At 39.0% G+C, this 11,654-nt stretch overlaps 1 protein-coding gene across 2 annotated transcripts; it reads left to right on the forward strand.

The window, feature by feature from the left end:
• The first annotated feature begins 42 nt into the window (after positions 1-42).
• LOC147763613 (uncharacterized) lies at positions 43-10,146 on the forward strand. 2 transcript variants are annotated; one of them, XM_087004887.1, is made up of 10 exons: positions 43-596; positions 2,236-3,569; positions 3,650-3,832; positions 3,912-3,963; positions 4,044-4,545; positions 4,594-5,197; positions 5,606-5,788; positions 6,463-7,148; positions 7,763-7,862; positions 8,333-10,146. In XM_087004887.1, exons 7-8 carry the CDS (start codon positions 5,764-5,766, stop codon positions 6,981-6,983), a joined length of 546 nt encoding a protein of 181 aa, XP_086861013.1. In that variant the 5' UTR covers positions 43-596; positions 2,236-3,569; positions 3,650-3,832; positions 3,912-3,963; positions 4,044-4,545; positions 4,594-5,197; positions 5,606-5,763; the 3' UTR covers positions 6,984-7,148; positions 7,763-7,862; positions 8,333-10,146. The 2 variants fall into 2 exon arrangements, with proteins under 2 accessions (XP_086861013.1, XP_086861014.1); XM_087004888.1 differs by having other exon boundaries at positions 2,236-2,509; positions 3,106-3,569; positions 3,650-4,545.
• Positions 10,147-11,654: the final 1,508 nt, after the last annotated feature.

Consider the following 11,654-nt stretch of genomic DNA (forward strand, 5'->3'; position numbering starts at 1 on the left):
CAATATCGCAAAGTTGACTTTGTATAGTTGGCTTTTCAGATTTAGCAGTCTAAGCTTAATTTTTTTGTGAAACGGTTCCCTTTTTTTCAATGAGCCAGTATACAGTACCTAATCAGTATTGAATTTACATATTTTATCTTTATCAGCACAATAAGAATCTTGCCATCTACTTTGAATTTTCATTGTTATTAACATTTTAGAATTGTTATGGAATTAAGCTAATTATGTTATCAGTAAGAACAAGATGTTATTATAATGATACATTTATGTACTGTGTAGATGCCAGTGCACTACTAAATTATGAGGAGAAATTTTTAATATTTTTTGGGATGGAGGAAACACAATTAATGAGGTTTTGGGGATTATCTTAATTTTGTGCAAAATTGGGCAACAGACAATGGTTATTTATGTACTGAAAATATATCAATAAAGCAAAAAAGAATGATAGTGCTAAGCTTTGTGGTGGAACCAAAATTTTAAGAAACAGATTTTGTGGGGTTGCAAAATATCGTGTGTATCACGTCTATAGACCTAGCAGTATAAAAAGCCTTATAATTCTTGCAAGTGGTTTCTTCTTAGTAATTTGGACATTTAAGGTAAATTGAGGACAACACCGCTTCACTAAGAAATGACGTAAAGTCAAACTACAACGAAGATGGACTGTGAATTATACAAAAGTAATGTCTGATCGGAGAGTGGGGGTGCATTCGAAACACATGACCTATTGTCACTCTTACGTAGTTTTTTTTTAATTACACATACACCATAATAATAACTTTAGCTAGAAGACACATTTTGTACGCCTAGTTCTAAGGACATAAGCCTACGGACGTATCCAATATATATTAGATGGGGTTGGGGTTTTTTACCCCTCCTAAAATAAAATTTAAAACTCGGTCAGAACTTATAATTTGATATTAAATAACTTAATTATAAATTTATAATTGTATACATATGCATTTAAAAAAGTCATCAAATCACGTTCCAAGACCTAACTATTTTCGTAATGTACGCCTTATGACACTTGATAACGTTCACGTGATTCAGATGAAGACAAAATGTGTCAAAAATATCTGAAATCGATATTGGGAAAGGGTTTAAGGGAATGATGTAAGGCACATGAGTAAACTGTGGTCACATAAAGAGATAATTCTAGTTTTTTATGTAATTATGCAAACATTTTCCGACTCATGCATGCCTCAAAGTATGGGAAGTTTAAATATTTTAAATATCGAAGGCTTTAAAAATATCCTATGTGGATAATATTTACACGTTTTTAATACTAACAAAAATTAGACTGCTTTAAATAGGTATTACGACATGCACGTTTATTTTTGACACATTTTGTCTTCAACTTCGGTTGAATTTTTCACAGTAATGAATGTTTGCTAATTGCTTTCTAAGAGAATGCAGTTTTTGCCGTTTAAAAAATTTGACTTTTCCCTGTCACCATTTCGTCTAGCTAATCGTGGATGTAACTGAATTATAGATTCTATCAATGGCTAAAATATTACAAAAAAACATAAAACAACTGAAAATAATGACCCGCGACAAAAGACGCCCCGAAAAGTTTCTTTTTTCAATTTTTAAAAACCGGGCGACACCTCGAAGGTGGCCGCATTATTGCGTTATTCAAAAAATTCTAGTTATTTTCGGAGACGTTTAAACGTCAGATTTAGTTGCTAGGCTGATGTAAGTAAAGTTTCACTTGGACAAACAATTCTTACGTTTAGTAATATAAAAAAAGATAAATGGGCCTACACATATACTTGCATTATCTTTATAAAAAATCTTTTTCTGTTTCTGCTCAACTCATAACTCATGTTACTGGTGTGGGAGTACTGATAACCCGACGCCATGAAGGGAGACGTCAGTTGTTAATTATTACCTAAATCAGTAGACGTTTTGAATATAGACATATACATTCACTCGTTTCTTCTGCCTTGCATTAGTAATATGATCCACTGCTGCTATCTTCCAGGCTATTAATTATTACCTAAATCAGTAGACGTTTTGAATATAAAAATATACATTCACTCGTTTCTTCTGCCTTGCATTAGTAATATGATCCATTGCTGCTATCTTCCAGGCTATTAATTATTACCTAAATCAGTAGACGTTTTGAATATAAAAATATACATTCAGTCGTTTCTTCTGCCTGGCATAAGTAATATGATCCACTGCTTCTATCTTCCAGTTTTGTAAATCAATATAATTTGTTTTTTCATTTTTCAGAATAACAAGTCAGCTGATTACAAAATGTGTTTCAGAGTACTTGGGTGACTGAACATGCTAAGTCCAGTGTACTTCCAATTGTCTCTCTACAATTCACTACAATCAGAACAACCATACTCCCTCAGGCTGCCTCAAAAATGCAGTCACCCTACGCCAAATTACATTATCCACATTTTGGATCAGTGTTCAAATACACGCACACTAAAGTAGCCTGCGAGAAGTTCACAGCTACCAGCTTAACGGACATCGTACCTATAAAAATTTTAGGGAGAAGGTATGTTGCTCAGAAATTTTCATCAAATTTGCCTGCACATTTCACAGACATTGCTTAGAACTTATTACTCTTATTATAAACAAACTGACAGGCAGAATAATCAAAATATAAAATATAAAAGAAAATGTATATGTTGATAAGATATTATTACCAACTTTGCGCATCACTATCAAAGGCCATCCCCTTTGAACAAGTTGACCATTGGTGACAACAAGAACGCCATCATGTGACTATACGTCAACAAAGGTATAAAAGCGCAAAATTTTAAAAGTGCGTTCACTCAACAGCGGACAGATCTAGAGCAACAGGACGGATGCCATGTGCTGCGCCCTGTATCAAGCACAAAGGACACGGGAGTCGACTCCCATTTCTCCGAATCTTCTACTCATCCTACGTCAACGCATCGCTCTTCGACATATTTTGTTCCCTGCACACACAAACGTCTAGACGGTGGATTCGGCGTTTCTCTTAGCTTCTCCCCACGAGGAATCGTCGCTCGGTCATCTTCGCAGGATACTTCACCTTTTTGCTGTCGTGGGCTGGAGTCGTAGTGTCATTGCATATTCCCATGCTTTCCAGGTTTCTTTTTATTACAGGTCCAGGAAGCAGACTGCAAACTGGTGGGCGCCACCTGTGGGACTTCGACTACACTCCTTAAGGTATGTAATCTTTTTTTCTTTTTGGAAGGGAAGTTTGAGAAATGAAAGAAATCTAATCTCGTTTTTATTTCTGTTTACAGGACGTAGAAGATGATGGGCGCCACCTGTGGGACTTCGACTACACTCCTTAAGGTATGTAATCTTTTTTTCTTTTTGGAAGGGGGGTTTGAGAAATGAAAGAAATCTAATCTCGTTTTTATTTCTGTTTACAGGACATAGAAGATGATGGGCGCCACCTGTGGGACTTCGACTACACTCCTTAAGGTATGTAATCTTTTTTTCTTTTTGGAAGGGGAGTTTGAGAAATGAAAGAAATCTAATCTCGTTTTTATTTCTGTTTACAGGACATAGAAGATGATGGGCGCCACCTGTGGGACTTCGACTACAGTACACTCCTTAAGGTATGTGATCTTTTTTTCTTTTTGGAAGGGGAGTTTGAGAAATGAAAGAAATCTAATCTCGTTTTTATTTCTGTTTACAGGACATAGAAGATGATGGGCGCCACCTGTGGGACTTCGACTACACTCCTTAAGGTATGTAATCTTTTTTCTTTTTGGAAGGGGGGTTTGAGAAATGAAAGAAATCTAATCTCGTTTTTATTTCTGTTTACAGGACATAGAAGATGATGGGCGCCACCTGTGGGACTTCGACTACACTCCTTAAGGTATGTAATCTTTTTTCTTTTAGGAAGGGGGGTTTGAGAAATGAAAGAAATCTAATCTCGTTTTTATTTCTGTTTACAGGACATAGAAGATGATGGGCGCCACCTGTGGGACTTCGACTACACTCCTTAAGGTATGTAATCTTTTTTTCTTTTTGGAAGGGGAGTTTGAGAAGTGAAAGAAATCTAATCTCGTTTTTATTTCTGTTTACAGGACATAGAAGATGATGGGCGCCACCTGTGGGACTTCGACTACACTCCTTAAGGTATGTAATCTTTTTTCTTTTTGGAAGGGAAGTTTGAGAAATGAAAGAAATCTAATCTCGTTTTTATTTCTGTTTACAGGACACAATTGCAAGGAGACACCCCACATCTACACTTTAGCTACTTCGACCATCCCTTGGAGCCAGCGAGTCCTGCCATGGTCTCTCTACGAGGTGGCTTCACTGGGGAAGCGTCCAGCGAGTCCTGCCATGGTCTGTCTACGAGGTGGCTGCACTGGGGAAGCATCCAGCGAGTCCTGCCATGGCCTGTCTACGAGGTGGCTGCACAGGGGAAGCGTCCAGCGAGTCCTGCCATGGTCTGTCTACGAGGTGGCGGCACAGGGGAAGCATCCAGCGAGTCCTGCCATGGTCTGTCTACGAGGTGGCTGCACTGGGGAAGCGTCCAGCGAGTCTTGTCATATGGTGTTTCAATGAGATGGAAACCACTTAAAGGTAAGCCTGTATGAAAAGTCATTAATTCATTTTTCTTTCTGTTGACAGAACACAACTGCAAGGAGACGTCCCACATCTACACTTAAGCTACTTTGACCATTCCTTGGTGCCAGCGAGTCCTGCCATGGTCTGTCTCTTTGATGTGGCTGCACTGGGGAAGCGTCCAGCGAGTCCTGTCATGGCCTGTCTACGAGGTGGCTGCATTAAGGAAGCGTCCGGCGAGTCGTGCCATGGTCTATCTGCGAGGTGGCTGCACTGGGGAAGCGTCCAGCGAGTCCTGCCATGGTCTTTCTGCGAGGTGGCTGCACTGGGGAAGCGTCCAGCGAGTCCTGCCATGGTCCGTCTACGAGGTGGCTGCACTGGGGAAGCGTCCAGCGAGTCCTGCCATGGTCCGTCTACGAGGTGGCTGCACTGGGGAAGCGTCCAGCGAGTCCTGCCATGGTCTGTCTACGAGGTGGCCGCACTAGGAAGCGTCCAGCGAGTCCTGTCCAACGTTTCATGGCAACTGCAAGGAGAAGAGGGCCACGTGCACACTTCCGATACATCCCTCAATCCTTGGTGCCAGTGAGTCCTGCCACGGTCTGTTGAAGAGGCTGCATTGGAGAAGCGTCTGAAGCATATGGTGTTTCACTGAGGCGGAAAAACCTGCAAGGTAACCCGTGTTACTGGCGAGAACAATACAATAATTAATTATTCAGCAGCAGTCTGTGCCATAAACTTTTCACCCTACTGGCCATTCAGTCCACCTTCTTTCCTAAAAACTAGATAGAGATGTCTGAATCTTGATTCACTGGTTCGAATACAAAGTTCAATAGGACTAGACTGGATTGCATTAATATTTGTATTAACAAGACCTTGACATTTTTCTCGAATCATGATGTAACAGTTATATTTGAAATAAATCAAAAGCTCTTCTTCATACTTATAGAAAAAATCTAACAGCCATGTCACCAAATTGACACATTCTGGAAATCTACCGATTCCAACAATTTTTCTGGCTGCAGACTGCTTTTGATATACAATTTTTGAAAACTAATCAAATTTTCCTTTCTATTTACAGAACTCAATTAGGGCAATTCCTGATAAAGTCCCGCTTTTTTGAAAGGGGTGCAAGAAGAGGGTCACATTCAATCCTTGGTGCATGGTTGAGTCCTGCCATGGTCTGTATGTTAGGGGGCTGCATGGGGGAGCATCAGAAGCATATGGCGTTTCACAGAGATGGAAACCTATCAAGCCTTAAAAGGTACATATCACTCATGTTTTTGGGGGAAAACAAAACACTTAAGTGATTTTTCATACCTTGAAAAACTAAAAACCGTTAGCCACATTAATTTGACAGCTCACATTCAGAAGGCAATGTCTTTTACCCATGACCCACTCCTAGGATTAAGATATTTATGGTTAGTACATTGGATTTGGGTGGGAAAAGTAAAGAGGGAAACTTTTGACTTATAATTTTTTATTTTGTAGTTGAGGCAGATAGCATTGGTGAGCGCCTGTCCTGATGACGGTCCATTTTAACAAGGTTAACAAGGCTAAAATGGAGAAAGCCATGTCAGCTATATCATATAGTGTTTCAAGAGCCCTTCAGTAGTTGTGATTGGAGAGCATTCAAGGTAAGTTATGGGACAGGATAAGGGTAAATGAACTAGATTGTCATTCATTGTATAGATAATACAAATCTTTTATCAGTGCAACTCCAACAAACTGAGCATTTTGTGCAAGGTCTTAGACAATTGTTTTAAGAATGTTTGGGACCTGTCACTCGGTGCAGGCATTTGTTTTCTATTTACAATTTACTCTAGCAAATTCAGTGCTCATTTTTCACAGGTAAAAAGCTCTTTTAATTTGTCACAGATGTGGAAAAACCTTATCATTCATACAAAATATTTTGACATGCCATTCGTCAACTTTCAGATCCTCAACAGTCTCAATATTCTGCAGGACGTTGTCAATGTGCCAGATCACTTGGAGCTACCGCCCCCACCACCCACCACCACCAATGTGACTCCGGGGCGTGGTCACTGGTCCAGATTACTTCGAGCTACCGCCCCCACCACCCACCACCACCAATGCGACTCCGAGGTGTGGTCACTGGTCCAGATTACTTGGAGCTACCGCCCCCACCACCCACCACCACAAATGTGACTCCGGGCGTGGTCACTGGTCCAGATTACTTGGAGCTACGGCCCCCACCACCCACCGCCACCAATGTGACTCCGGGGCGTGGTCACTGGTCCAGATTACTTCGAGCTACCGCCCCCACCATGCACCCACCACCAACAATGCGACTCCGAGGTGTGGTCACTGGTCCAGATTACTTGGAGCTACCGCCCCCACCACCCACCACCCACCACCAACAATGTGACTCCGAGGCGTGGTCAGTGGTCCAGATTACTTGGAGCTACCGCCCCCACCACCCACCACCACCAATGTGACTCCAGGGCGTGGTTACTGGTCCAGATTACTTGGAGCTACCGCCCCCAACACCCACCACCAATGTGACTCCGGGACGTGGTCACTGGTCCAGATTACTTCGAGCTACCACCCCCACCTCCAGTGCTGTGGTTGTGGTAATAAAAGGCCACCGTACACGCGTAGAAGTGAGTATTTATTTCCATCTCTCTATTTTGTTCAGATTGTTAGGCATTTTCCTGGTTTATATGCCTCCCTTTACGCCTCTTGTTCTCCAGTCACTTTCTTTTTGTAGAATCTTGGCACTCTCCCAATCAATGTTTTTTTGTGATGGTTCGTTGTAGCAGAAGGCTACCTTGGGCTGTAGTGTATTTTTCCCTCTTCGGGTACCCTTTCTTATTCCTTCCCGTGTTCTTTAACTCTAACGTTCAACTTTCTCTTTGTCTCTCCCATATAAATCCTTCACAAATTAAACACTTGATGGAATACTAGTACACTCCTCCCGCTGGATCTAGATTGTTCAGGCTTTACTAAAAAACTTGTCTTTGAGTAGAGTCGTTTAAATGCTGTTAGTGTTCCTTTTCCTTCGTTAAAACTAATTTGTGCAATACCCCATTGTGACATTAAGTCTGAAGGTCGCCAGTGGCATGTCAAAATATTTCGCTTGAATGTTTTTTCCAAGTTTGTGACAAAAGTGCTTTTTATATTTATTTCCCATCAAACTGCTGAAACTTTAAAAACACATTTCATATACAAATGGTTGACTTTTATTACATTTTGAAGTAATAATTTAAATTTGCAGGCTACCAAAAGTGGTGGATTCTAAAAATGAAGATTGCAACTACCAAACCTCCAGATGAAACACTTCTTCAGGATTGAGGGATCTTTATACAGATAACTTTGTAAGTTATTGGGGATCAACAACTTAAAAAAAGTGGTTCTGAATTTTTTAAGTATTATTATTGGTGTATTATGGCATTTCTTATTATTGACAGTGATCAAAAACTATATCCTATGTTAACAAACAGTAGAATTAGAAGTAGCACAGACAGTCAACAATTTAACATGTAGGCTAACATTACAATATTCAATATAGCAACATCTTTTCTTACTTTTTTGTCAAATGTTTGAAATAATTTATTTTTTGAAGACTGCTGTCTACTTACTCTAAAAAGTTAATATATATATTTCAATAAAGGAAGCATATTTCACTGTACATTTGGAAATAACGCTCTGATCATTTTAAGAACCAAGCTTTTCATTAATGTTAACGGTGTGTAAATACCAGTGATATACTTTCTTTGTTGCAGTTACTGCAAGCTTTCGATATAGCTTTTCATACTTTTGAGTAAAAGTTGGATTTTATTTGTAGGCTACGAATTGGGAGTTTTCCAATAATTACGCCTGCATGATGTCGGATAACGTCGACCCAAGACCAAATGTCCAAGATGTTGAACACTGTACAGCGTTAGCAAGGAGCCCTGTGGACACTTTCATGGATGCTCGGACATCCCACGAGTTTTGGTGTTGAAGGACACGGCTTGTTCTGCAAACAAATATAAAGAATGTGGAATGGTAATGAAGGCAATATACAGTACTGAATGTAGTGGGAATACAGTCTAATAATGTATCAGTCTTTTGGATGCTGAGAATATTTGGGGTTCATGGGTCACAAACATGTCAAGGTAAAATTGCATCAAATTTCATTTGTATTTTATGCCCTATGCAGTGAACCATTTTATTTCAATAACAGAAGAGAAAACTGAGGTTCAAGATAATTCTTCATTCCATACAAGATCAATTGAATAAGATGTGTGCTTCTGTAGGAAAAGTCTACCTCAACAGTTGCTATAATTATTATATTAATAAATTTGAATATAGAGTTGCTTTATCCACATTCTGAATGCAGATAGTTTTTTGCTCACAAAAGCATTCCCACCACTTGTGGTCGTCTGTGTTTTGTTTCAATCTGAGATGGTCATTTTTCAAATTTGTGCTTTTGATGATGTGGAGTTGTTTGTCAGTATGGCATTTGAAAAGGTCTTAACCTGCACACTAACCTTACTAACAAACCCTCACATCTTTGTAAAATCTGACTTCATGTAAACGCTTTTACATGAAGAGATTTTACATTGATAGATTGTGCAAAATCTGTAATGAAATATTTTACGTGTGAGATAATATTTCATTATATTTTTTGTACAGTCTGCTCTTCTTGAGAGATGCTGTCATCTCTCAAGATAGAGATCACATTACTAATATTCAGATTTTCTCAAGTGTTATACTTGACAAATACATCCACTTCATCACATATGCACCTTTTCTCCGGATCAAAAAAATTCAGATTGAAATTTACATGGGCGGTCATACAGTGTAATGTGAGATCCGAAATATTTTGAAGCAAGCTTGCTTTATTCTGTACTTGTATCATGCAGGTAGTTGCGATTTCAGTGCAAAGTTACATTTTAGAAACCTGGTATTTTAAGTCGAATTATATATCAAAGTTTAGTTGAAATCATTGATATTCCCGAGTTATAATCATATTACTTGAATCTGTTTGCATTTTATCATAAAGAGAACTATAATCAAGTTTTGAAAGATGCTTGCAGTTGTAAAATGATAACTTTATTTATGGTTTTAATTCTCCAAGATAAAGTCAAAATGATTCTGTTTAATTGTTATGTCTCTTGTTAGTTTTTTATTGGCTTCAGTGCCTTTTTCTGTAAGAATTACTTTAATAAGTTTTTATGCTTCACCTCGTGTATAGTATTATAGAGAATAGTTAGTCAACACAAAGGTTATTCCGTCACACAATGCTGTCTAAAACGGGACGATTCTTGAACTGTACGCAGCGCCGTGCCAATAGAAACCGATTTCGTCATGTTATAAGGACCGAATTATCCGGGCGTTGGCACTTTCCCGGCATTCCCCACGAAGGGTTTAGACGGGTTTTTCCCCACGGCCCGAGAGCATCTGGTACCAGTTTCCGACCACAAGACCTGCATTATCGGACTGTGTGCGTTCCGACGCTAGATGAAGACGATGGAAAATCTTGGAACTTTTGATAATACTGCGATGTATTAATTCATTGCGTTTACGTAGTTCATTACTGATTATTAGTCCTTTTTAAATCAACTGTAAATATTCAAAATTGTACATAATAGTTGAATAAAAAATATTCTATAATTTTCTTTCTTTCTTTTTTTGTAAAAAAAGTGGTCGTGTACAGATCGCTAAAAAAAAAAGCGAGACTTGCAAATAAATTTAAATGGACTCGCATGTATGCTCGTTTTTAAATCATTAGTAGAAATTATCCTCTTTCGCCTCTCACTTAAACTTTTACAATCTCGTCACTATTTCTGTCACTCCAATTTCTTCCATAAAACTAGCCGATGTCCAGGTAATGAGTTGAATTTTGGTTTTTGGATACAAAGCTGTGGTGCTGCGTTACTTTGCTCTCCCGGGCCCCGTAACTCGAAAGCAGCGCGCATTGCGACCGAGCGCAAGCGTCTCGATTCCATTACTTGCCCAAGCTCGCCCCGTGTAATACACTGTAGCCTCTATGTGATATCGCCGTTCGCAATACGCGATGCTTTTAAGTTACGGAGCCCCAGGAATAACTCGAGCCGTTACCTAGACTTTCCTGAGTCAAATTAGAGAAGTAACTATCTTACTTAAATAAATCCCACTGTAGATTTAAGAACCCAACACCTCTTAATGTTAACGAAGGGGTACATTGTGTATAAATGTATATGTTCTTGACTATAACACAAGTAAAACGAGAAAAAAAAACTAGTTTTTTCCCATTCCTGTGCCATTGTTATCCTTATCTACTGGCACTATTTTTTTTTCCTGTGGGAATTGAGGCCCAATTTTTTATATAAATGCATATAGCAAGCAAAACTAGACAAAACCAAGATTTTTTCCATCCTTGTGCCATTATTGTCCTTATCTACTGGCACTATTTTATATTTGCTGAGGGAATTAAGGCCCAATTTTTTTATTCTTAAGAACACCTCACTCCCATCCCTGTAGCATAATACTTGCCGATTGCATTTATTTTGAGAATCAGATTTTATATAAATGTATAATGCAAGCAAAACTAGACAAAACCAAGAATTTTCCCATTTCTGTGCCATCACCGGTGACATGTACCAGAAAGTCCACCATGACAGAGAGTCCGCTTCCCATTCATTTGTACAAGTGAGCCTCGCCCTAGATTTTGACCTACTTTAGTCAAACTAGCCCTAACTATATAGAGGACGGACTTTCACACGGACCCTCAGTTTCATGGCACCGGCCTTATCTACTGGTACTCCTTCATATTTGCTGTGGGAATTGCGGCCCAAAATTTTTATTTTTAAGACACCCCCCCCCCCCCCCCCCCCATTCCCGTAGCAAATGACAAAATTTAGTTATTACAAATATGCATACATTTATCATAAATATGTGTGGTAATAGGCTATTTTAATAATGTTAAGCGAAGATTAGAGGCAAATGACGAATATTAAATATGTTACAAATATACTAACAATTATTACTGATTTGTGCTAGTGAAATTGTGATGCTGCAAAATAAAATTTGCAGCTTTGCTGAGCAGGTGCAACACTTGATAATACTTCCTTTCCGTTTAAGATTTAAGCAAGCCTGTATTTAATATGTATCGTGGTTTTGGAACACTGCCATTATATTAT

This window comes from Lingula anatina, chromosome 2 (assembly GCF_051362555.1).
Source record: "Lingula anatina isolate TDL-2025a chromosome 2, LinAna3.0, whole genome shotgun sequence".
NCBI classification, from domain to species: domain Eukaryota; kingdom Metazoa; phylum Brachiopoda; class Lingulata; order Lingulida; family Lingulidae; genus Lingula; species Lingula anatina.

Excerpts from the sequence above, each read along its gene's own strand:
- LOC147763613 (XM_087004887.1), top strand. The coding sequence starts at position 5,764 with ATGGAAACCTATCAAGCCTTAAAAG. Across the intron at positions 5,789-6,462 it reads AACCTATCAAGCCTTAAAAG|ATCCTCAACAGTCTCAATAT; the intron begins GTACATATCACT and ends GTCAACTTTCAG.